We start from the raw sequence: 27,740 nt of genomic DNA on the forward strand, positions 1-27,740 counted from the left end.
AATTTTGTTTCAATGGGTGGTGATTTATTTTTAATTTTCATTTAAAGTTTTGATCCATATCTTTCAAATGTCACAACTTGTAATCAATTGTTTCAATGGGTGACTTATTCTTTTCAGGTTTAGCTGAAGGTGGAGTTCTTTGATGGTTAAGTTCAGTTGAACAGATTTGGGACTTATTCTTTTCAGGTTTAGCTGAAGGTGGAGTTCTTTGATGGTTAAGGTACAGTTCTTTGGTGGAGTTCTTTCAAATGAATGCCTGATGTCTTATTGTCATATATTATAAGTTTGATTACTGCCATACACACTAGAATCTATTCTGTATGTGTGTGTATATATATATATATAAATATTATTTTTTAAAGAAACAATCTGAGGCCTAAAGTCCTAGCAAAATCCCTTACACTAATGCAAAAAATTATAATTATTATATATTTTTCTAAATATTATGATCTAATTTGACACGGTTAATATTAGCAAAGACAATTAATTTTCTTTATTACTATTTCTTCACCATTTTGTATTTATTTTAAAACCAAGATAGATGTGAGATGGTTCGTCTAAGTGCATGAATGTATATCTCACTTGAGTAAATAATATTTGTATTTTTTTTAACATATAATAAATATGTGTGGTTGGAGAAGTAAACTCTGAAAGATTGTGCAAGCTGGTCAGTAGGAATCCCTCTCTTTATCTTTCTCTGTGTGTGACAAATTGCAAGCTGTGATGTAACCTTTTTTACGGAAATGCATGACCTAGAATCCAGGTGGCAGTATATTTTGGACTGTGGAATGTGTGGGTATTCAATGTAAAAGTAACACACACAAATCGAGAGCATAACTTTGAATAAATTTGTTTTTGTAAAGCAAAGAAACTGTTTTATTTCATTTGTAATGTTGATGATAAGAAAGACTTCACTAGTTTAACATAGAGATTAATGAAACTCAATCCTGTTGAATCAACACAATAGCAAAAGAACACAAGATAGATTAAAAACCCAGAACTCAATATTAAGTTTTAATATCACCTTGATACACTACCAACTCAAGAAAAAAGAATTCAAATAAACCATCCTCATAATAATAATAATAATAATAATAATAACAATATACAACAATAATTAAAACAACCTCTAATATAGCAGAAAACAAAAGCTCTATTTATAAACTAGGTAAAAGAAGCTCCCTGAGCAGACAACCAAGGCATTTCCGGCCAAGCTCATACTCAAAACTCTACCCCAAAGCATTCAAGCCAGGTCTCCAACCAGCCAGATATGATCTTATTGTTGTACAAACTGTTTTTGGTGTTTTGCTTTGTTGTTTGCTTTGTTGTCCACTACCATAAATGCCATGCAATTTTAATACGCTCATCAATGTTTCAAAATCAAGAAAGGGTGCCAAAAGCAATTTTAAAAGATGGTCAAACATTTCCAGATGAGTGCACGTTTTATGGGTATAACAAAATAAGAGAAGCTTAAAAAACATTGGGTCAAAGTCAAACTAAAAGCATACAATTAGAGGGAAACAATTAGAATTAAGCTCAAAATATGGGCACATATGCAAAGAATTGAAAGATCAAACAAGGGAAAGTGAAGGAACAAGGAAAGAGGCGTCTATAGGCAGCGCTGGGTGCCATATAAGCGGCATAATTCATCCTTCGTCTCCCACTAGTCCAAGCAATTCTTTTCAGCAGTTTCTCTCTCTAGTATTCTTCAAGGAAGAACAGCTGGCTCTCTCTCTCTCTCTCTATATATATATATATATATGTATATACTGTCTGTAATTGATGATGTATTTTTTGAGAGGAAAATTTCCTTTCTTTTTCTGTGCCTTTAATCTTAGACTTGAGTTGATTTCCGAACAATGAACAAGGGCAATTGAGTTGATTTCTTTTAATTAATTAGACTTCTTCACCATATCTGATTGACTAAAAAGTCTAGAAGCAGCCATTCATTTATTTCTTTCTTTTTTGAAATTTTAAAAGATGCATTATATACTGTCCATCTTGATTTTTTTCTCCATCTTGATTTTTTTCTTTCTTTCTTGAAGCTTTTGGGAAAGCCAAAATTAAATTGAATGAACATGAAAGAGGGTAAATATAATTTGTGGATTTAGGTTAAAATTTTGAGTTTATTGATAATGTTATCATACTCTTGATCTTATCATTCATTTCTTTAATAAAAAATTGAACTTCATTGGATCAAAATATTGGATAGGACTCTTTCATATAAGCAGAGCATATTATGTAACTTAAGAAAAAAAAAACATGATATCAAATTATGTTTCTTTCATTTACACTTCATTATCAACTAGCATATTAGGCTTTAAGTATCATAGTCCTTAATGTAACAGGTAGGGGCTTGCCCATTACTCAAAAATTTAAGTTATTGGGTAGTGCTGTATATTCACACATTTATACCCATTTATTTTTTCATTCGGATCTGATTTGGGTAAGGGCGGATTCATGAAATTGTCAATGGGATGGGTTAATATTTTTTTGAGTGTGCTAATATTAGAAATACATTTTTTTTTAGTGTGCTAATACTTGAGCGGATCACGATTTAGTACCTAAAGCAAATGCGGAAAAACATGTAAAATAATTTTTTTTTTAAGCTTAGATGTCAAATTGTGATTGACCGGCCAATGGTCTTGGAATAATGCAATAATTTTTCATCCGGAGGTTCAGACCCATGCCTACATTTTCAACCACACCTAATATAGCAAATAGATTATATGAAAAGAGAAGATGAGAGAGAGCCCCAAAAAAATACACTAGAATCAACACAAAATAGCTTGAAATTCATATAGTTTTGTAAATTCTGTTTTCATCCTATTGTTTGGTATATCCCTAGTGGAAAATTCACTACCTCGCACCAGTTACATTATCTACCTTCCAGCCTCATTCCTCAAGAATCTTCAATTGCATGACAATGCTCTGCTAGTATTTTACCAAAGTTGTCTGCACAAAGGTTGAGAAACAATATTATTATCACAAACTGTAAAATTTTCCAAGTAAAAATGCTCTAATCATACTCAAGTTGAAGAACGATACCGGAAAAAGAATTCAAAATCACGTATCACAATTCGAAGAAGCCCATCCAATCATCCTCCTCTCGTTGTCATAAACCACCACCTTGTCTGACATAGAAATGTCTGTAAAACCAATACAGAGGTTTAACTCAAATCAACACTCTTTCATAGACAAAATGTATTTTGTTCTTTAGCATTTCTTACCTCCAATGATATTCGGATGTTCCAAATTTTCTTTTGTTCCATTCAGAATACCCAAGCACATATTGCCATCAGACTGCAAATCAAGAATTTGTCGAGTACGTGTCAAAGTTATGAATGAATAAAGCACATTGCTCGAAGTGGAAATGGTTTCGAGATGTTCTTACAGTGACGAGGAGACAACTTTCAGGTAGTAATTCAAAACGAGCATGTTTCGTAAACCTTAATACCAAGGGACTGAAGTGGTTTTTGACTGCTTCTATGGATACCTTTCCAGCAGTCTGGTAATTGCCCATTCTCAACTGTCTCTAACCCCTTTCTTTCAAACTCCATCATCATCTGATAATACCAGTTAGTTTTTCTAAAGATGGAAGAGGGATATGCTTTTTTCTCTTCTTTTTGGCTTTGTTTGGTTACATGGAAAAAACAAATTGAAATCTTTTTTGTGAACGTTTTAAAGAGTTTGGATAGCAGGAAAAAGGAAAATTTAGAAAAATCATTGTATTTTCTACAAATTCATTGTTGGGATCGTATGGAATTTGGATGGGCTGATTACAGAACAGGTACGGAGAGAGGTGAGAAAAAGCGTTTATAATGATTGGTGTGTCAAACAGTGAGTCTTGTAATCATATCATCCCCTTAATGGTTCATAATTCCTCGTTATTAAAAAAATCTACCTTATTAAAGGCATTCTCAAACCTAAAAACACAATATTATTGGCATAATTCGTCTATTTTAAATTGGATTTGCATAGTTTAATTTTGTTTAGTGTAATAGCAAAAATAAATGGATTAACAAACTTTCTAATTACCTAATAAAAAAGATCAAATATTAAAGTGTATTGGTTCGCAAATTCTATCTCCTCAAAAAAAAAAAAATTTAATTAGCTTATGAATGTCCCAATTTGTTCTACCATAACACAAGAGTCCAGAGAGTAGATGATTCATCATGATTGATACAAAATCTAAAAGTAGTGGTACTGATTGAATAATTCTAGAAGTTTAGGGAGGTTTCTGGTAAATAAATTCTAGAACATACCGTCCTCTTTAGCAATTAACCGTCATTTAAGAACTCTCTAGAACTATCGAGATGTCACCTTATCACGCTATATAACCACTTGTCGTTCACAGATTCGGTACAACTTTCCTCTGATATACGTTATATTTGCTTTGCGAATCACTTACTTTCTCAGTCTCCAAACGCTCCAAAATGTCGCTGATTCCACACATTTTCGGCCGCCGATCGAACGTGTACGATCCATTTTCTCTCGAGGTCTGGGATCCCTTCCAGGGATGGCCATTCGACAACAATTCCCGGTCAATTTCCGATCTGTTCAGCTCCAACTTCCCCTCTGAGACGGCGTCGTTTGCTCACGCGAACATCGACTGGAAGGAGACTCCGACGGCTCACGTGTTCAAGGCGGATGTGCCGGGGCTGAAGAGGGAGGAGGTGAAGGTGGAGGTGGAGGACGACAAGATCCTCCACATCAGCGGCGAGAGGAACCGCGAGCAGGAGGAGAAGGGCGACACCTGGCACCGCGTGGAGCGGAGCAGCGGCCGGTTCATGCGGCGGTTCAGGCTGCCGGAAAACGCCAAAGTCGATCAGGTGAAGGCGGCGATGGAGAACGGTGTGCTCACCGTGACGGTTCCGAAAGTGGAGGCCAAGAAGACCGATGTCAAGTCCGTTGAAATTTCTGGTTGATTTATATCAGTTCGAGTGGGCATATGTTTGTTAGGGTTTGGTGTTTAAATTAATGGCTTGGAATATCTGAATTTTCGTTTGTATCTGTATATGCTTATGGCTTGAATATAATTAGGAAGTGGTAACTCTGTTTTTAACTTTATTTTGTGATTGATTGCTGTATTTTTCTTTACTAATTCTGAATTAATTTGATTCTAAATTCCTTATTTAAAGACTAATTGGGTGAGCTTCATGAATCTTTAGCCTTAAAACTGAAAGTGTTAATGTTAAGTCAATTAATCTGTTTAAAGACAGAAATTTTAAGAAAATTTGTTAGCATATGAAATATGTAGTTTTTTGTCCCCGTATGAAAATATGAAAATGTTTACGTATTTGGATCAAAATTTTTTTTGTAAGGAATGAAGGAGGACACGTTACTATTATTATCGTTTTTTCATTGTATTCTTACCCGGCAAAAAAAATTTATTATTTCCTTTCAATTTTCTTTTGCACTTCTTCCTTCCTTCTTAAGAAGTGGTTATATTGAACCAATTAAAACGACCAATAAGAGTGAGCCCTTTGAGTGCTGATGTGGAGTAGATCCAGGTGTGATAAAATTGCAGCAATTGTCAATGATGTGGGGGCCACCACACACAGAAAGAGCCTTTTTATTTATTAATTTTTTTTTTTTTTTTTTTCTAATGTTGAATACACAGAAATATTCTTGCAAATTCGCGGCATACAAAATTAATCCGTAAGAAATAATGAATAGACGTGCATAGAAAATAAGGACAAACTTTATTCAAGAGAAAGGTAATGAGAAAAAGATTCCTTCATTTTTTTATAAATTTTTATTCATTTAAATATGAATAAAAAAGGAGAGGAATGACTAGTGTAGTTTTTGTAAAAGTTTTAAATTAAATATTATTTTAAATTATAATTTTATCTTATATAAATTACAATATTAGATAGTGATGGTATAATAGTAAAAATAATTTATCTAACGTACACATTAGCTTATTCTATTATCTTCCATTCAACATAATAAGAAAAGAAGAAGAAAAGAAACAAACTCTTTCTAAAAAATATCTCATCCAATCATTATTTTCTCTCTTTCATTCAACTTTTTTCTTTCATATGGAACAAAGTATAAAACAAATTAAAATATATTATGAAGTTGGTTAAGTAGTAGACCATCTCTTATACAATCCTTCTGGTAATCTTTTTCAGGTATAAACTTTCATCATTTTTGTAGTCATAAATTCTTTCATTTTTGCTATTTTTGTTTCTTTTCTTCTCATCTAGAATTTATGACTACAAAAAATAAAACCTCTATATAATAATATTTAAAAAATATAAAATACTAATAAAATATTTATTTGAATGCATAAAATAATGGGTTTTGTGAACCTATCAATAACCAAACTCCATATTAAAAATTTAGAATGGTCTTTAAGTAGTTTTAGATTAGATTACTCCAAAGTACAATTTTTTTAAAAAAAACTTATTACAAACAAATTATTAGGAAATTAATTCTCCAAAGTTTTAACATAAAATAAATTTAGATTTAAACAAAGAATGTTGAAAAAATAAAAAAAAAGGGGGTGATCATAATTTGAATATTATAATTAACTTTGAGTTGAGATATTTCAATCCAAGTCCGCATCGTAAAAATAGTTATTCAATTCCGTAAAAAATTTAAATTGGACTCGAGTTGGCTGCTCAAATTGCACCCCTGCTATTTAGTCACTAGAAATGGGCTGATCTGTTGGCTAATTTGTTAGTGGGCTGGATACGTGAAAATTGGGAATGAAATGAAAATTTATGGTTCCTACATCAAAGGAGGTGGGTTTTGTTAGTTGGATAATGCATGTTTAGAGTACAATAATATTTTGTCATTGATTTGCTGATTAAATATGAAATGTCAATTTATTATTGATTTAAGTATGTTGTAAATTTACATTAGTGAAACCTAAGTATTATCTTTTTTAATAAAATTATATAAAATATTCGACATCCTATTGAACAATATTCAATAATGGATACAAAGCTGAACAATATGGATGATTTGGAAGTTTTTGAAAAATAAAAAAATAAAAAAAAAATACCAACTAATATGACCCTTAAAGTACTACAAGATATAATCCGAAAAATATAGGTAAAGTTACAATACAATAATCAATACTCAAGTAGTATCTCATTGTTAAAAAAAATTGAGTAAAGAAAAATTCAAAATATAAAATACTGAAGAAGAAAAAAAACAAGTTAATGCACATACATAATACGTGTGCAAAAAATAATTTTAAGAAGACAGAGAGAAAAAAAAAAAAAAAAAAAAAAAAAAAAAAAAAAAAAAAAAGAAGAACATGAACAAAATAGAAGGAAAAGAAAAAAAGTGAGAACTTTGAACATATTGACAATATTTTTTCAGGTTAATTTCAATGACACGTTAGATTTTGACAAATTTCACACAGAAATCCCTTCCGAAATATAAATTACCCAAATCACTTTTTAGTCACCTTTATATATATATATATATGTCTAACTGCAAGTCTGCAATACATTTTAAAACCAAAGAAAACAGAAACAAGCTAAGCTAGAAGAGGGGCGCGGCTTGATCAGTGGTGAAATCCATCGATCGATCAGATTGCTTAAAATTAATTAATATGAGTTGTTATGAGCAGTGGAAGCCTGTTTTGGCAATGGTGGGTGTTGATTTTGGTTTGGCAGTTGTCAACATACTTCTTAAGAAGGTCCTTAAGCAAGGAATAAACCAGTTGGTAATCGTCACATACAGACAATCTATTTCTGCTATTTTCTTGATCCCTGTTGCATACTTTATGGAAAGGTGCGTACTCGATCATGTTCCTTTCCATCATTTTATGAAAATAACTACCTACACAACATTTTATTAATTTTTACCCCATATTAAAATGGCCGACCTCAGTTGTTAATACTACATATATATACCCTTTTTTATATTTAATATATATATATGTACCTCAGGATTAATCTTAGTTAATACATAACTTTCTGTTGGCTCCATGATTTTAGTATTTTACAGAATATATATATATATATACACACACACACACACACACAAATAGTAGGTTCTAGCTTCAAATTAAGAAGTATATATGTGTAGTGAATTTAATTAATTTGTTGCAGGAAAAGCAGGCCTAAGGCTTAATACACCTGATCTGCTTTCTTATCCGTATTTCTAATCCTGCCAACTAGTTATATGAATTATATGAATGCAAAACTTTTGATTGGTTGAATAACTTGAATTATATGAATATTAAAATAGATGTCATCAGCTGGAAGTTCTGGTAAAACTACAAAAAAAAATGCTCTGGGACAAAGATTAGATCCGGGATGGGAACATGGGGCTGAGGATGGGACTTCAAAAAAAGTGAAGTGTTGGTATTGCAACACTTCCCATTCTGGGGGTATTTATCGGCATAAACATCACTTGGCTGGCACTCATTTAAATGTTGAGCCGTGTCCATAAGTGCCCGAAGAAGTGAGAACACAATTTCAAAAAATTCTTCAAGCTTATTCAGAGGAAAGTCAAAAGAAGAAGAAACAAAACTTATATGATGTTGATATCGATGATGATGATAGTGAATGTATAGCCTTAGAACAATCAAAGAAGCGGAAGCAAGGTGGTGCAATGGATGGATTTGTAACAAAGAATTCGTCACGACAAACAACATTGAATGAGAAATTTAAAAAGGAAGAGAGAGATGCAGTATGTCAAATCATAGCCCGATTTTTTTATACCAGTGCTATACCATTCAATTGTGTGAACAATCCCATATTTCCTCTTATGATTAAAAGGATTGGAGAGTATGGGAGGGGGCTCAATCCTCCTTCTTATCATGAAATTAGAGAGACATTCTTGAAGAAGGAAGTGAGTGAAGCATTGAATATACTCGAGAATTTTAGAGGAGAATGGGTGAAGACTGGATGTACTATTATGTCACATGGGTGGTCTGACAGGAGGAGACGTTCAATATGTAATTTTCTTGTCAATAGCCCATCGGGAACTATCTTTTTGTCATCCCGAGATACTTCTGATATTTCAAAAACTGGTCAAATGGTTTTTGAAATGTTAGATGAGATTGTGGAAAAAGTTGGAGAAGAAAATGTTGTACAAGTTGTGACTGATAATGCTTTTAACTACAAATTGGCTGGAGAGATGTTGATGAAAAAGAGGAAAAAATTATTTTGGACACCTTGTGCCGCTCATTGCATTGATTTGATGTTGGAGGATTTTGAGAAAAAAATTGAGATGCATAGTGAGACAATTGAAGATGGAAGGATGATTGTTTCATACATTTATTCAAGGTGTATGCTTAACCATTGGATGAAGGAATTCACAAATGGCAAGGAGCTTATTAGACCTGCAGTGACGCGATTTGCCACTTCTTACTTAACTTTGCAGTGTCTTAATCAACTAAAAGGAGAATTGATGAATCTTTTTACATCCTCTAAGTGGAAGTCTAGTAAGTTTGCAAGGACACGTAAAGGGAAAAGAGTTGAAGGCGTGGCTTTAGACAATCGTAACTTCTGGACAAATGTTGCCAATTGTCTAAGAGCTGCAATACCTCTTGTTAAAGTACTCCGATTGGTGGATTCTGATGAGAGACCGGCTATGGGATTCATTTATGGAGCAATGGATCGTGCCAAGGAGGAAATTAAGAAAAACTTCAATGGCATCAAAAAGTGGTAAAGTTTTAATTTATTTAAAAACTAAAAGAGTAATAGAGTTTTTTATTGTTTAGAATATAGTATTGTTTGTAAATAGTTAAACTGAAAATTATTAGACTTACATTAAATTAACGATTTTGTAGGTATGAACCTATTTGTACGATCATTGATGCAAGATGGGCATCTCAACTTCATCAACCCTTGCATGCGGCAACATATTTTCTGAATCCCCAATTCCAATATAGTCCAAGTTTCCATTTAGATGCAGATGTGAAAATAGGAGTTTATAAATGTCTCCAAAGAATGGTTCCTGATTCTAATGAGAGAGTAAAAATTGATTGCCAAATGGACACATTCAAAGCTGCAAGAGGGCTCTTTGGCCTAGATAATGCAATATTGACAAGGAACAAGAAGTCTCCAGTTTAGAAAATGCAATATTGATATTTGATAATTTATTATATTTCGTAATTCAAATGTCAATTGAAAATTGAATAGTTTTAACTTTAATGTTATAATTTTTTTAATATAATAGCTGAATGGTGGGATTCATATGGTGATGAGTGCCCCGAGTTGAAGCGGTTTGCAATTAGAATATTGAGTTTAACATGTAGCTCTTCGGGATGTGAAAGGAATTGGAATGCCTTTGAGATGGTAAATTACTGAATAATGCATAGTTTTAAAATTTTAATAATGTTGTTGTTTAATTTTAAGTTTTAACCTCATTGGTAATATATTTAGGTGCATTCAAAAAGGAGAAACCGGTTGCAACAAAAGAAAATGAATGATTTGGTATTTGTTATGTATAACATAAAATTGAGGGAGAGGAACTTGAAAAGACAAGCCGTCATAGAACCAATTATTTTTGAAGATGTCTCTTCCGATGATGAATGGATTACCGAAAAAGAGGATCCGGTTCTTCCAACAAAAACTAAATGGTTGAGGGTTCTTGATGACAAAGTTCAAGAAGATGATTCCGATGAAGAAGATGAAGTAGAAAGGATGACTAGGACACGTAAGAACTTAAATTTTAAACTTTTATTATAATATTGTATAAATTATTACATTATATTAATTTTTGTTCTTTCTTTATGCTTTGTAGTTGAGGAAATTTATGCAATTGATGATAATAAAGATTTGCAGCCATTAAATCCTATTGATGAAGCTAATGAGGAAGATGGTGCAGGGTTCAATGATGACTTTATGGATATGTAATTTTAGTTTCTAACTTTGGAGAGGGATGAGTTAGGATTTGAGATTTATGGACTATTTTATTTTGTGTTACATCCTCTTTTATTTATATTCAGACTTTGGAATATTTTCTTTTACTTTTATTTATATTCGGACTTTAGAATATTGTTAGGATTTGAGATTTGAAGTCATTGATATGTAATATGGTGTGTTTTGGCCTTATTTTGGTTATATTTTACATATCTTATTGTTTAGGAAGTTAGTTTCAATTATTTTTTCACAATTTGGTAGGATCTTACGATTCACGATCCGATTCTACGATTCCGATTCTACGGAGCCCAAAACGATTCTACATAGAATCCCGATTTTAACAACCTTGGTTGATACCAAAGATAGCCATGGATGGTGATCACGAAGCTTTCGGGTTTGACTTGGGGTTCCTCTTAGTTCAATTGGGTTTGTCATGGGTGCGATTGGGTTTGCTGTGGGTCCGATTGGTTGGTGTAATGGTGGTAGAAGTGGTGGTGGTGGTGATATATATATATATCTCTGTATAAGACCAGCCATTGTGGGTTTGTTTGGCAGTGATGGTGGCTGCCGGTGGAGTGATGGTGGCTGCCGGTGGAGTGGTGGTGGCCTCTTTTTTAAATATATTAATTTAGTATTATGAAAAAACCTACTTAAGGGGTAGTTTGGTTCACTCACGCATGGTTTTTTTTGTTATTTCATAACATTATAAGGGCAATATGGTCTTTTAAACTTAGTTGATGGGTATTTTAGTCACTTCAACCAAATTTTATGACAAAAATGAATGAATTTTGTACAAAGGGAGGTCTTTACAAAAAATAGCAAACTTCAAGGGAACACATTGCAAAAAAAATGGCAAACCTCATGTTTAGTTGCAATTAATCCAAACCTTAAGAGAGGTCAATGTAGTTTGCCCAAAATATTTTGTCTAAAACACACGAAAGCATTCGAATTTACTTTGTAATCAACCATAATCAATACAAAATAAATACAAGTAGCAATGATGCAAATACTGAGAATATAACTCCCTAACTATTAATTACATAACTACCCAAAATGTCGGTCTTTGGATCCCAAAGTATCCGTCGTACAAATCAAAATAATTATTAATGAATAAAATAGTGTATACTTCTCTTATATTTGAGAGTCATAAGCCATGGCAGTGATAGAGAACAATTGTATACGATGGCTTTCACAATATATCTCAACCTATCCTGAACTCGGTTCAAGTCTTAGTTAATTAAATATCCATCCATAATTACCGATTTTGAACCATTTATGATTAATATTTATAACCTTATATTAATTTCCATTACATACATATATAAATATATATTCTAATCAAGTAGACTCAATCAATTCCATAATAAATCGAAAAAATAATACATTACATTTACCAATTGTATAAGGCCTAAATAATAATATTTAAATAAGGAGCAGTGACTTTTACAGTCCAAACAAAAATTTGCTATGCTAGAACACACAAATTCCAACACATAGAATGAGTTAACCGCAACAAGTGTGTTGTGACTTGCGAATTTAAATAGTAGAGAATGTCATTAATTCTTATCCCATATCAGTTCTGAATGTGGAGGGCCTTGATAATTCAAAGGTCATTAGGGATTTTCCACTTGAGGGGATGCTGAAAGAAAAGTGGAGATAGATTAATCGTGCAAATAATCAAGTAACATTTATGAGTGTAATGATGAACAGATACAGATAAAGTAACATTTTGACATTATTTTGTTCTAAATAATTATTTTCGTATTCATACTTGTATTCTTAAGTTTTTTTTTTTTTTTGGATGGTAAAGCAAACAAACACACACTTTTTTGCCCACGCTGGGGCTCGAACCCTTCCCCTCTTCTTTAAAGATGGGGAGGTTATACCATTAGGCCAAATGCCCTTTGGTCTTGTATTCTTACGTTTGTAAGCTTTTAACGTAATGCTAATGGACTCAGTTTCTCACCTATGTCACATGATCATCTATTTTAATACGTTAATTTTATATCGCTTAAGTAACAACTTTACATAGTTGATTCAAGTAGAAATATAGTCAGTGTTTGATTTCAAACAACTCCTTCCATTTCAAAATCCATACATATAAGACTCAAATTATGACTAATGCTCCGTTTGATAGGAAAGGATAAAATTGGATGGAAGGGAAAGAATAAGAAATGTATGAAATATCCTAGGGGAGAGATAGTATCTTTCTTTCTTTTTGTTCGGTTAGATGAAAAAGAAGAGAATAAGCTAATCATTTACTATGTTAGTAAGAGAAAGAAATATAAAGTTCAATTTTTTTTCTTTTTTTTTAACAATTATGTCCAGTAATATTTATAATGAAAAAAGTTATACTTCACGAATTTGGATTTTATATCAAATTAGGTAGTTGCTTATTTGGTTACTTCTGTATATTTTAAAAGCAATTTTTTAATATATGAAATATCTTAATATAAGAAAAATATAAAAAATTATCGTTATATAATTTAAACCCTAATATACCTCAATAGGTATAATTAAATTCAAATTATCGAGTTATATTAGGGTTTGAATTTTATAATGATAAGTTTTTAAAAATTTCTCTCTTTCTTATATTAAGATCTTTTGTATATTAAAAAATGCTTTTAATAAAAAAAAACTCTTTCAAGTTATAAGAAATATAGGATAGTATAAGAAATAGATGTGCAAAGATTGAGAGAAAAATTGAAAAACTTATCGTAATAGAAGATAGTATTGTAACTTAAAATTTGTATAATTTAGGATAATATTTTATTTAAAGTTTTTATAATAGTCCACTTGTCTTCCCTTGGGTCTTCCACTCATTAAAATTCGTAAAGAATGAATGATGACACCTCCCTCCAGTTATCTTTTCTTTCATTGGATTATCTATACCGAATAAAGCAGGGGCAGAGCTAGGATTCTAAAATAGGGAGGGCTAATGATAAAAATAAAATTAAAAATGAACACAAAAATTCTTATGACAAATATATGTTATATATATTCAAAAAAAAAAAAAAAAAAAAAAAAAAAAAAACGATGATGTTCTTATATATTAAATCAAGTACATCATAGATGGATACAAAAACATATATAGCATTCTCTTAAGTAACCTACTGAAGATGAACCTAAGTTATTGAAGATGAACCCTCCGATCTTTAAGAGAGTCAAATTCATTAACTACTGAATCTATATCAATATCTTCAGCAAGTCTCTTTCAATATTGAGAATCATGCAATCTGCAAGAAATTCATCGGCCATCTTGTTGCGAAGTTTAGTTTTGACACGCTTCATTGCCGAAAAAGCTTGTTCTGTTGTTGCTGTAGAAACAGGAAGAGTCAATATGAGACAAATCAATCTATCAATTAGATAATAAGTTTCTCTCTTTCTTGTTTCAGCTAGCATTTTGCATAAATCAGAAATGGTGGACAAATTCTGAAAACTCGGATGATGGAGTATATCAATCTTATAATGCTCCAACTGGCTTCTCAAAGCATGTATCTCATCTTGAAAATCTTTAGGATAAAATTTCCCTGCAAGATCGCAAATATCATCAACTTTAAATGATTTATAAGCATCTTTAGGATCCAAATCTGTGCCAAGAATAAGGAGTTCCACTGTACTTTCAGAGAATCTCTGATTTAACTCCATCAATTGAAAATCTATAGCAGCATTGAAAATATCAACTTGATAGTGATGATTAAATGTAATACTATCGTTTTGTTGACAAGAACGACCTGTACCCACCATATAAGAAGCACTCATATCAGGTACTACAATGTCATTCTCTTTACAAAATGATTCCACATTTTGAAAGAAAGTATGCCACCTATTTTCTCTCAAATTTTGAAGGAGTGCATTCGTACTTGAAACAAGGTTCATAGCATTTACAATGTCTTGAGTTTTTCGTTGCAATGCTTGACAAAGTATATCAGTAATTCCCATCATCTCAAGCAACAAATGCAAGATAAATACAAATTCAAATGATAGCATTGCAAGATAAACACCTTTTGCTTCCCCACGTATAGAATTAGTTGGTCCATTCTTTGAAAGATTTTCAATAATTGTACGAGATGGACCAAATAAGTCTATCAAGCTACTAACAGAATCAAAATGAGAGCTCCATCGAGTGGCATCTACTCGTTGCGAAGTCTTAATCTGATTAGTTCATTTACCACTCTGAAATTCACCAGTAGCCAATTTATTAGCGGATAAAATCACTTGACTTGATTGTAACTCGCTATGACGCTTAGGAGAAGCACTGACAAGATTGACAATAGAATTCAACTTGGAAAAGAATAGCCATATATCTTGCACATCTTTGGATGCAGCAATTAATGCTAGTTGTAGTTGGTGAGCAAAACAGTGTACATAATATGCATATGGACATTCTTTAAGAAACAACGCTTGTAATCCATTCCATGCCCCACGCATATTGCTCGCTCCATCATACCCTTGGCCTCGCATGTTATCAATTTGGAGATCATAAAGAGCAAGGACATCTGATATTTCTTTTTAAGAGTTAAGGCAGTGGTGTCTTTAACGCCTACAACTCCAAAAAATCGTTGTCTAAGCAAACTATTCTTATCAACAAATCTCAATACAATGGCCATTTGCTCTGTATTAGACAAATCTTGTGCTTCATCAACCAAAATACAAAATTTTGCATCCCCAACTTCTTCACAAATCTTACGTTTCACCCTATTGCCAAGAATATGTAAAACCTCTTTTTGAACCATAGGCGAGAGGTAATTTACATTGTTTGGTGCATTCTCTAAGACAACTTCAGCAACTTTGTCATTTAACTTTGCTGAATGCTTTATGAATTCAATAAAGTTGCCACGATTCAAAGATTCAATGGATTCATCATGACCTCTAAATGCACATGTTTGGAATGCAAGCCACCGAACACTTTCAATTGTTGTCTTAAGGCGTAATCGATTCTTTTCCACCACATCTCTAGATGATACATTCAACACTCTGTCAATATGTTGTAAAGGATTCATTAAAGCATCTGAAGCTCTTACGGCACACAAGTGAAATGAATTAGGACCTCCCATATGTTGCAAAAGAGCACACCTAGATCCATCATTAACCCTTTTCCAACTATTAAACCCCTCGACAGTAAAAGCAGGACGGGATGGTGGATTAGTTTCAAAGAGAAAACATGGCAAACAATATACTTTATTTTTCGTAGGAGAATACTCAATCCAAGTGAATTTTTTATACCAACTACTTTGAAATCGACGAGATTGAGTTCTATCTTGAGTGGAAGGAAACACAGGGAGTTTTGGTTGATAAGGTCCCCTTAAGATATAATTTCGTCGAAGCTCATCACGTTCATTAACGGGGTGTTTCCATATTTGAAGACGCAAACCAGGATCTCGTATAAAAGACATATCATCAACCTCTATTTGCTCAACTCTTGGAATTTTTTAAGGAGGCTCTTGTTGCTGCTCATTAGAGTTTGTAATCTCAGGACGGGTACTCGTACTCATAGAAGCTGTCCCAATTTCCGATTTATCATTTTTCCGTTTATAAAACGAAAACAAATATTTCATCTTAAGGGTGGAAAATTCCTACCATGTAGTGCTTCAACAAACAAAAATAAAGGGCACACCTAATGGCCTATCACCTATAGAGCTGGAGCAGGAAAAAAGAAAAAAAAAAAAAAAAATTATTGAGGTCTGTGTATTGTCAAAGAAATGAAAAACTTTTATTGAAATTTATTTCAACTCACTCTAACTCACACACATACAAAACAAACAAATGTATGCAAATATATCATACTTTTATATTATTTTCTCATAATTTTTTCTGATTCACATAAGTTCATAACTCATGTTTTGGGTTGTGTTTCTGTTTAATACCACCATCAATAAACATTTACCTTATGAGTTATGGCTTTGTGATCTTCTATAATCATCTATGTGTTCGGGTGCACCAAACAGGGCTTTGAAATTGGAACATAAGATCATGCTAATTGCTACAGCCAATAGACATCTGGTTTGAAATTGGAACATAAGATCATGCTACAGCCAATAGACAAAGTAGATATGTGTTCGGGTACACCAAACAGGGCTCATGTATAAACTAATAAAAGCCTAAGTTTCAATTCTCCCAAAAAAATAAAAAAATCCCAAATTTAAAGTAATTGAAACAATGAAACCCTAGATTAAAGTATGCAAATATCTCTCTCTCTCTCTCTCTATATATATATTAATATATATCTATTTTTATATTTGAAAGATAGATTTAATATGCACAATTTGTCAATTTCATATACAAATTCATATATATATATATTATCTAAATTTGAGCACTTACAACTTACAAGATCATGGCCCATGTTTTCCATTCTAATCCGAGTCTTCAAGTAATCAAGTCTTCAATCTTCTGGTGACTCTGGTCCAATTCCGAAGCTCAAGTGGCTGGGTAATTCATGGGATTTAATCATTTAGTGTTTCAGTCTTCTGTATTCAAACCCTTGTGGCCTTGTATAGTTGTATCATGTATGATTTGTATGTATCAGTGAACTCATTCGTGTAGCAGAAGTATAACGCTGTGTTGAAGTCTTGAATAGTTAGGTCGATAAGGGCTAGTGCCTAGTGGGCTGGGCCATGGATTAGGAAAGTTGGACTGGGCTATAGCTGATAGGTAATAGTACTAGTAAATTTTTTTTTTTTTTTTTTGAACCTGGGCTGTAGCCCAGGTTAGCCTACAGGTGGCTCCGCCCATGGAATAAAGAAAGTTTGTTTCTTCCTTCCTAATTTATTTCCCTCTTTCTTCCTTCCTAAGGATGGCACAATTTGATCCGCTCCGCGGTTACCCGCCCCGCCCCGTTTTTGGCGATTTTTGGAGACTATTTAACTTATTTGGGCGGGAATAGTTTGATATAGTAAAAACCCGCGCGGGTCTGGTGCGGGGGCAAGGCAAGCGGGGGGAGGTCATCCCGTCCCGTTTAGATAGGCAAATTACTTGAGTATCTTTATTTCATTAATATATATATTTCTCAGTATATATATTAAGTACCATATATAACAATATTAAAATAACAAATGAATTTGATTAAAAGAAAAGTTGCAATGGTACAGAACTGAAGATGAGGAAAAAAAAAAAAAAACTATTTCAACAATAAATAAATTATGGTTTTAAATAGGGTAAAAATATTAAATGGTTGCGGAAATGGGGTGGAAAGTTCTCCCGTTTTTGCGATTTTGGACGGGGACGGAAGAGAAAATTTTAAATAGTTGCAGGGGTGGAGGAGGGGGAGGGGGAGGGTACACCTACCCAAACCCGCCCCCGTTGCCATCCCTAATTCCTACCCAACAAAGCACAAAATTCAAAGCTAAACCATTAATTCCTTTAAATGATTGAATATATAAAATCATTCAATCTAGATAGAGCGGAAGAGAACTTCAATAATAATTGAGATTTTAGTCAATTAACATGAGGCCCAATTTAGACTTCTTTTGAAGAACCTTAAGGTACTTAATCATCTCCAATACAAAGTATTATTTTTTTCACTGTATCTTCTTGCTACTCAACTTCATCATATTTATTTTGTAATTTCATTATTTTGAATGCTGAGTTTCAAATCACTATAATGGTAAAATTTCTCCCAATTTTTACTTATAAAAAAATTGGTAAAATTCACCGCTCTAATTGGTGAAATTTATAAGTAAAAGTTGTGATATTTCAAAGTAAATATAGTAAAGTTGCACTGTGAGGTACTGCAGAAAAAAAGTCAACTGTAGAGAATTTTGAGTCACTTTTGAAAGCCACGCATTAATAAGAAAGATAAAAAATTCTCTAATCATAATCAAGTTCTAGGAAGATACATGAAAAAAGTTCTCAGACTTGGGAGTTGGGACACCGGACACCCAAGATTTAAGAATTCATATGAGGAGGGGCAAATTTATATAATAGAGGTTTTTTTTTATATAATCTTAGTGAAAACAATTTCAAAATTTTATAGATGTAAATACAAAAATATATAAATTTAGGAATATAAAATATAATAATAAAAAATTTCAGTGATAGCACTCATTGAGCCCTTCACAAATCGTGCCTGCCACACCTATTGCAAATTGCAATTTGAAGAAGCCAATCCAATCAAGCTTCTCTCGTTGTCATAAACCACCAATTTGTCTAACATAGATATGTCTGTAAAAGCAATAAAGATGTTAATTCAAATCAAATCAACTCTTGCATAAAAAATTATATATATTTAATTTTAATTGTTTAATTGGAGTGGTGGACCTACTTTTTCTATAGCCCTCTTGTACTCTTTGATTGGAAAATCTTTAAATAAATAAACACATTTTGGATTTTGATCATTAGCATTTCTTACCTCCAATGATATTCAGATTTCCCAAATTTATTTCTGCTCCATTCAGAATCCCCAAACACACGTTGCCATTAGACTGTAAAGCAAGAGCTTGTCAACTGTCAAGTTATGAATGTATAACTATTCTCTCTTTAAATCATAATTCAAAGTAAAACTGGTTTCAAGATGTTCTTACAGTCACGATGAGATAATTTTCAGGTGGTAATGCGAAAGAGAAAGGAGCATTGTTGATCGTAAACCTTAATGCCAAGGGACTGAAGTAGTTTGTGACTGCTTCTATGGATCGAAAAGGCCCTGCACCTTTCCAGCAGACCGGTAATGATCCATCCTTAACTGGCTTTAAAGGCTTTGTCTTTAACTCCAGCATAATCTGAAAATACTAATTAAGAGTTAGTTTTTCTAAAGATTAAGTGGGATATGCTGTTTTGTTTTCTTTTTGGCTTCATTTGGTTATATGGAGGAAATACCAGGAAAGAAAAAAAAGATTTTTAATATATATATATATATATATATATATCTTAAAGAGTTTGAATAGCATAAAAGGATAATTTTGTAGAATTTTTTTTTTCCATAACCACCCAACTTTCTCCTGAGATATTTGCTTTGTTGAGAAAGTAATGTGTATATGAAACTTTTGATAAGAATAGTATTACAACATTATTTATTTAGATTCTTATATTCCTATAAATTTAAAAAAAAAAAAAAACAGATCTATTTATCCAATATGAATTATGTAGACCTTATGTCCTCTTTAATAAATATAAGGACAATTTAGGTAAATTATTATATTTTCTTGTACTTTTATGCTATTCTTAAAAAATTTCATGCTGACCAAACGCAAGTTAGAAAATTGATTTTTCTTTTTCACTTACACTTTCCACTATTGATTTCCATCTAACCAAACATACCGTTCACGGTTCCATCCCACCTTAGAAAGTGTATCTCTGTATGCTTGGGAATTGAGATAAGTGTAGGTACTCCCACTGTCAAAAGCTATATAAAGACTCTTGGCAACAAGAGTCTGCTCACCAAGTAGGAGGTCCACTGGTCCAGACAAGTATTGGTTCCTGAAAGAAATCACAATGAGATGAAGATCCAAAGAAACAAATTGCAATATGGAGTAGTTCAATGGGAATGCTTACTCACAATTCATTGGTTTTCATTGGTGTCCAAACAATTCCTGGAGGAATGAGACCATCTCCAAAGAAAAGAACTCCTTTCCCTTGTCTACTGAAACAATGACCAATTACATTCCGTGTTAGACGGAGACTCTGTAGCTGCCACAGAATGCTTGATTTGCCATTGGCAAGGCCAAAAACTCCATCCACCGAAGGAGTAGATGGATCGGAAAATTCCTGATCATATCCACACCTGCCGATGATTCATGAGAGAGTCAGATAGATGTGTAGAAAATTTAAATAAATGTGAATAGGCTTCCCATTGCAAATCTTACTAATTTCACACAACACACACACAAATAGAAAATAAAATAAAATCATTGTTCACTTGGAATTCTGTGGAAAACAAAGGCAAGGTAACATAGATTGTGGACATTTGAAGTATTTCCTCTTATTAATGGAAATTAAAAAGAAAACAAGAAAAAGAAAATTGCTTCTTTTTTTTGGACTTTTGAAAGTCATAAATGAATTCCCAAAGTGCTAATTGACCTGTGTCTGAAAAAAAACATAGTGATTGTTCTCGAAATTTGGCTATTGTACAGTATTGTATGAGCTGTCACACATGTTCAATTATATTTCATTATATACTAGGGTTTACTAATATTTTATGTATTCTATAGCACCTTCACCAAGCCCTCATTACCATATATAACATTACCATGTATAGGGTTTACTTGTTCTCTACTAATCTACTCATGTAGCTTCTCTTATATAAAAACCATTGCATTATTGTATTACTCACTCAATAAGATATATGTTTTCATATATTCTCTCTCAAAACATCGTATTAGGGCAAAAATCGACCCCTCTTTAATTTTGTAGACTCCGATCTTGATTCTATCTCAACGATCTCTCCTTGGTGATCTCGGTTCTCGTCTCGGCAATCTCTCTCAGATCCCTCCTCGACAATTTTTCTCGGTTTCATCTTGGCTTGATCTTGGTTATCTCATCTCGGCTCCCTCTTGCTACCATATCTCATTTATTCGGCAGCCCTCATTATGGATACCAAGGACTCTCATCTTCTTGGGTCAATCACCAACACCAAACTGAAAGGCTCGAACTACCTTTAATTCTCAAGCCATAGTGGTGTTCTTACGAGTTCGAAGAAAACTGTCCTATCTTCAATCAACAAACCCACCACTGATAAAAAGATTATTGAGGCTTAAGAGAAAGAAGATGCCCAGATTATGACTCGGTTATGGAGTAGCTTGGAGCCTAAGATCTTCAACAACGTGTCATTCCTAGGATTTGCCAAAGATATCTGGAAAAATATCACGGACATGTATTCTTCATAGAAGAATATTTCTCGTATTTATCAGTTGTACTAGGACATTCTTAATCTCTAGTAGGAAGATCGTTCTGTTGAATATTATTACTCAGAACTGAAGGGTGTGTGGGAAGAATTTAATGTCTACCAATTATTGACTATATGCGTAGAACAATAAAAACGACACATGGAGAAGTTTAGGGTGACAAAATTTTTAACTGGACTTAAACCCAAACTCACTCCGATCAGTTCGCAGATTTTGTCTAGCAAGGAAATACCCACAGCAAGAGAAATACTCTCCTAGACAATTTCTCTCGGGTTCATCTTGGCTTGATCTTGGTTATCTCATCTCGGCTCCCTCTCGCTACTACATCTGATATGTTCGGCAGCCCTCATTGTGGATACCAAGGACTCTCATCTTCTTGGGTCAATCACCAGCACCAAACTGAAAGGCTCGAACTACCTTTAATTCTCAAGCCATAGAGGTGTTCTTAAGAGTTCGAAGAAAACTGTCCTACCTTCAATTAACCAAACCCACCACTGATAAAAAGATTATTAAGGCTTGGGAGAAAGAAGATGCTCAGTTTATGACTTAGTTATGGAGTAGCTTGGAGCCTAAGATCTTCAACAACGTGTCATTCCTAGGATTTGCCAAAGATATCTGGAAAAACTATCAGGGACATATATTCTTCATAGAAGAATATTTCTCGTATTTATCAGTTGTACTAGGACATTCTTAATCTCCAGCACGAAGATCGTTCTGTTGAAGATTATTATTCGGAACTGAAGGGTATGTGGGAAGAATTTAATGTCTACCAATTATTGACTACATGCGTAGAACAATAAAAACGACACATGGAGAAGTTTAGGAAGGCAAAAATTTTATCTGGACTTAAACCCAAACTTGCTCTGATCAGTTCGCAGATTTTGTCTGGCAAGGAATACTCACAGATAGTGAGAATTTTGCTCGTGTTCGAAGATCATCTATTCATGCCTCTGTTGTGGGGTTCCACCTCGTGACTTACAAAATAAAAGAAAATAGAAATAAGGTGCACGTGGAGAGTGCACGGTTTGGTGGCCTACTGTGCACTTGGTGCTCTACGTGATTTGGGATTCGATTTTTGGTGAAATATGGTGTGTCAGCGCAATAACAATTTGTGCGGCGATTTACGACGGTGAAGGGTTACTGCACCTTCATAGGAGGAAATCTAGTAACTTGGAGGAGTAAGAAACAATCAGTTGTGGCTCGTTCTAGTACTGAAGCAGAGTATCGTGCCATGACGCACACTGCCTGTGAACTTACTTGATTGAATACTCTTTTACAGGAACTTGGGATTTCAATCCAGTACACAATTCCTCTCCATTGTGATAATCAGACAGCTATTCATATTTCTAGCAATCCAGTCTACCACGAGAGTACTAAACACATTGAAGTAGATTGTTATTTCATTCGATCTGAAGTTGATTCGAATGAGATTGTTACACATTTTGTTCTGGTAGACATCTTCACTAAGGCGCTTCCCAAGAGCTCTATTGATTCCGTATGTAGTAAGCTGAGAGTTATTGACATTTACTCTCCAGCTTGAAGGGGAGTGTTGTACAGTATTGTATGAGGTGTCACAGTGTACAGTTAGATTACATTGTATACTAGGGTTTACTAGTATTTTCCGTATGCTGTAACCGCCTTCACCTAATCCTCATTACAAAATATAGAGCATTACCATGTATATAGTTTACTTGTTCTCCACTCACCTACTCCTTTAACTTCTCCTATAAAAACACCATTATATTATTGTATTACTCACTCAATAAGATATACGTTTTCATATAATCTCTCTCTCAGCATTGACCATGATAAAAGCTAATCAAAATCACATTTAAAACAGTTATGTTTCTGATAATTGAACAGGCAATTACTCACCCAAAGGTCAGATTAATTTGTCTATTAGCAGCCACATTGAAGGTAAAGTAGTCTCTAACCAGCACACCAAGGGAAGAACCATGGTCGGCATATCCAACCTCGTAGTCACATTGATCACTGGGGCTCCTGCAGGGATGATCCGGCGGGTGGTGGACAGAGGCACATAAGGGATCCTTACAGGATACAACATTGTTGTTGGGCTTGTATGGATTGTGGGGGGCCTGTATACACAAATGCATAGAGATAGAGAGAGAAAAAATAACGAAGAGTAGTCCTCGAGTTTTCTTGTTTTAAGAAAAATGAGTGAAGAATTTACCTTGTGCAGCTTGGCACCAGGTACTGCACATTGGACCCATGTAAGATCGCTGCCGGTGTCGATATCAAGGTAGTAGGTTTTGGGTGGATTTCCTATGTTTACTGAAGTATAGAAGAACCTGCATATTGAAACAATCTACTGTTCTTTAGATTGTTAGAAGAGGCATATCATGAAAATTCTATGAATTTTGATCACCAAGGGTACAGTTCTTCAGATTTTTTATACCTTGTTAGCATAAACACAAATGATTGGAGCCCAATTTTTGTTTCCTCTTGTTTGATACATCAATGACATAAATTTGGAAGAGTTTTCTGGATACATTGAGTTTAACAAAATTTTGATTGATATACAATGCCACAAAATTGTCAAATTCAGCTATATATATAAGTTCTCTATCAATCTATAAAATGAGACTAATCATATGAATGGTGTCAATCCTTTATAACATGTGACATGAAATATTTCTGGGAAAATCATGCCATGAAATTTTCCAGGAAAGTTGAAAAAAAAAAAAATTCATAAAAGTAAAGTAAAAGGGTAAGAAAAATCCCAAAAACAAAACAATCAACAAATTATACAATCCCAAAAGATCCTAAAAATTCAATCAGTTAACAAACACAAAAACCAATGAAAGAATTTAAAGATATATAGACAAATGCAAAGAAGTACCTTGAAAGAATCCAAAAAAAAAAAAAATTAAGTACCAACATAGTCAAATCTATTCACATACCCATTAGGATAGACGTCTCCTTGAACAGGAAAAATGAAGGAGGATCCAATACGCTTGGGGGATTGGGTCTGCATTTTCGTGATGCTCTGAATCTGTTTGGCAGATGAGAAAAAGAATTGAAACATAGCAGTGACAAGTAAAGCACACAACACCCTTGATTTTGTTTGTTTTTCATTCTCACCCATCTTTGATTTGAGAAACCAGGAAAGCTCTTTTGATCTAAAATTGCTATACAGGCAAACAAATTGAAAATCTGAACTCAAGTCCACTGATTTTTGTATGTGTATATCTTTGACTCCATATAAACAGTAATTTGACTCACTCCATCTCTAACCAATTTTTTCCTTAAAAAAATAAATAAATAAATGAAGAGGAAGAAGGTAACATCTAAGGAAATGGAGGTCTTGACTCCTTGATGCATAAGGATTAGGAATTGACCCATCATATACATATATGTATATGTCTGTTTTTATATATATATGCATTTAGTTGTCAACTACTAAAACATTGGAAAATCATATTTTAGGAGTGAATCCCTCGTCTACATTTTGTTGTCTTGCTCACCAAATAGCGTGACTTCTATATTTTTATTTTATATACTAGTAATTAAAATAGAAGTATTTCCCACCTAGTGTAATGACGACCTTGCCCTCATACAACTCTTATGTGTCGTATAGGATAATTTTAATATTATATCAACTAAAATAAGAAAATGGAGAAATTATTACATTGTCTTGACCAATTATAACCCAACATGAAATAAAAAACAGTGAAAAAAGTTAACACATTTTCTTGCATGTTGGATTGTGAATGACTAGACTATATTGTTCGATACCATATAAAAAATAAAAATAAAAAATGATAAAATTGACTCAAATAAAAATTTAATGTGGCTGTTCTAAAATTCCAACTCAAACACAATAATTATTTCCATAACATTTTTTATTATATATATCGATGGCAAGAAACTCATACACACATACTTGCTCCTTTGGAGACTTAAATTCTCACCATCCATTTTGGTAGGTCGACGAGATACCACTAGGTCATAAGGCCCTTGATTATTTTTCGGGATGACAATGTGTGTTCATGAGTTATAATCATGTTGTGTTAATGTAAGGGTATTCTATTAAACAGGTAAACCCAAACATGACACATTTAATAATCGTGTTATGAACCTTCAACGCTAACCTAACATGTTTATTAAACGAGTTAACACGTTAACCCTTTATCAAAATGAGACATGTCATAATCGTAAATATTCAATCAAATAATAAATTTGAAAAAAAAAAAAATCAAATAATAAATACTTGAAAAAAATTTGTCACAATTAACCAAAATATAAAAAATAAGAAGAAAAATCATAAGGCGTAGTCAAGGTTTATGTTGAAATGACTTGACTGTCCATAATAATTGGGTTTAAACTAGGATGACAATTCGTGTTCCTGGGTCATAATTATTTCGTATCAATGTAAATGTATTATACTAAACAATTAAACCTAAACTCGACCCATTTAATAATCGTGTCAAGAACCCTCAATATTAACCCAACTTGTTTATTAAATGAGTAAACGTGTTAACCCGTTTAATGACCTGTTTATTAAAACGAGATATTTAATATTTAATCAAATAATAAATAATAGAAAAAATTTGTCACAATTAACTCAAATATTCAAAATAAGAAGAAAAATGACTTAACCCAAATATTCAAAAATAGAAAAAATTTGTTACAATTAACCCATATATTCAAAATAAGAAGAAAAATAATAGACAATTTTTATATTGAAATGACTTAACTATCCATAGTAATTGAGTTTAAATAAGTAACATATTACATAGGTCATATTTACGATTATAATATATTGAGTTAAACGGGTTGAACCCCTCAACCTTAATCTGACATGGTTAAGTAAATGGGTTAATCGTGTTAACCCATTTACGACCCGAATTCGTTTAATGTCAACCCAAACCCGCTTATCTCGTGTCGTGTTCATGTCGTGTTCGTGGGTCGTGTCGTAATTTGTCACATCTAGTTTAAACAGGTAACATTTTACATAGATCATATTTACGATTATGACATGTTGAGTTAAACAGGTATAAACGGGTTATGCGGGTTAAGCCCCTCAACCCTAACCTGACACGGTTAAGTAAATGGGTTAATTGTGTCAACCCGTTAATGATCCAAACCCGTTTAAGGTCAATCCAAACCCGCTTATCCCGTATCGTGTTCGAGTCATGTTGACAGATCGTGTCATAATTTGTCACCTATAATTATTTTCATAAGCATCCTAAAATCCTTTAAACTCAAGTACAAATTATCTTAAAATCCCACCTCATACATAATTAAATCTTATCTCTTTTTCCTATTTTATGTATAATTAGAGTAATAGAAAAATAAACTCTTTCCAATTTTTTTTTTGATCTTTTTTCTGTTGTTGGAGATTCTTTGTTTTAAAAGGCATTTTATATTTTAGTTTTAAATGAACTAGTACTTTTAATCCGTGAAATTGGTGAAGTATCGGTTTTGTATTTCTACAACTCCAAAATATATGTCAACACTCAAAAGTGGCAGCCACCTAAGCATCTATGTGGACCAATCAAAGGGTCACAAATGGATCAAAAAAATAGAGGCAAATAAGAATGAGACCTACAGTACTTGATGTGAGTAGATCAGACCATGACACTTGGATGGCTAAATGAGTTGACACTTGGATGAGATTTGTTAATGTGAGTAGATTGTAAAGTGGGCCTAAAAGTTGCTAAAATTATGGGATATAGCTACAATGGGCTGGATCTTATAGCTAATTTGTTAGTGGGCTGGCCACGTGGAGATTGGGAATCAAATAAACATTTATGATTCCTACATTAGAGATGGGCTTTGTTAGTGGGATAGTTCGAACTAAACATTGCATGCTTAGAGTTTAACCCACGTGGTATAATTTCTCCTCTTTTTACATATTGAATAACCGATATACAGTTGAACAATATCGTAAATGCCTCGATAGCTCAGTGGTAGAGATGACAATGGGACGGGTTCCTCATTTCCCATCACCATCCCTATTTTAATTCGGCACCCCCAAAACCGCTCCATAACTAATTATTTTTTTACCCTTAATCCCCATAATTGCCCCTGCTGCCGCCCC

General features: G+C 33.1%; 4 protein-coding genes across 10 annotated transcripts in view; 3 read left to right on the plus strand and 1 right to left on the minus strand.

Moving 5' to 3' along the window:
* Window positions 1–2,759, plus strand: part of LOC132273706 (probable protein phosphatase 2C 15) — a 30,693-nt gene extending 27,934 nt beyond the window's left edge. For all 7 annotated transcript variants that reach the window (XM_059774741.1, XM_059774740.1, XM_059774742.1 and 4 more), the window contains one exon: window positions 118–2,759. The gene's annotated coding sequence lies outside the window, so the exon portion shown is untranslated. The remainder of the gene's footprint in view (window positions 1–117) is intronic.
* A 274-nt stretch (window positions 2,760–3,033) lies between these two features.
* Window positions 3,034–24,808, minus strand: LOC132272512 (aspartic proteinase Asp1-like). Its single transcript, XM_059773646.1, has 8 exons — window positions 24,598–24,808; window positions 23,868–23,985; window positions 23,552–23,772; window positions 20,332–20,556; window positions 20,114–20,252; window positions 19,361–19,555; window positions 19,189–19,261; window positions 3,034–3,149 (listed from the first exon to the last, which is right to left on the minus strand). Exons 1-8 carry the CDS (start codon window positions 24,780–24,782, stop codon window positions 3,067–3,069), a joined length of 1,239 nt encoding a protein of 412 aa, XP_059629629.1. The 5' UTR covers window positions 24,783–24,808; the 3' UTR covers window positions 3,034–3,066.
* Window positions 4,354–5,070, plus strand: LOC132273707 (18.1 kDa class I heat shock protein-like). The gene has a single exon (XM_059774746.1). The coding sequence runs from the start codon at window positions 4,437–4,439 to the stop codon at window positions 4,926–4,928; it is 492 nt and encodes a 163-aa protein (XP_059630729.1). The 5' UTR covers window positions 4,354–4,436; the 3' UTR covers window positions 4,929–5,070.
* LOC132273280 (uncharacterized) lies at window positions 7,574–10,046 on the plus strand. Its single transcript, XM_059774272.1, has 4 exons — window positions 7,574–7,687; window positions 8,215–8,356; window positions 8,471–9,638; window positions 9,764–10,046. Exons 1-4 carry the CDS (start codon window positions 7,574–7,576, stop codon window positions 10,044–10,046), a joined length of 1,707 nt encoding a protein of 568 aa, XP_059630255.1.
* Window positions 24,809–27,740: the final 2,932 nt, after the last annotated feature.

This window comes from Cornus florida, unplaced genomic scaffold (genome assembly GCF_030987335.1).
Source record: "Cornus florida cultivar Cherokee Brave unplaced genomic scaffold, ASM3098733v1 CherokeeBrave_3.0.0_Hap2_Chr09, whole genome shotgun sequence".
Taxonomy (NCBI): Eukaryota; Viridiplantae; Streptophyta; class Magnoliopsida; order Cornales; family Cornaceae; genus Cornus; species Cornus florida.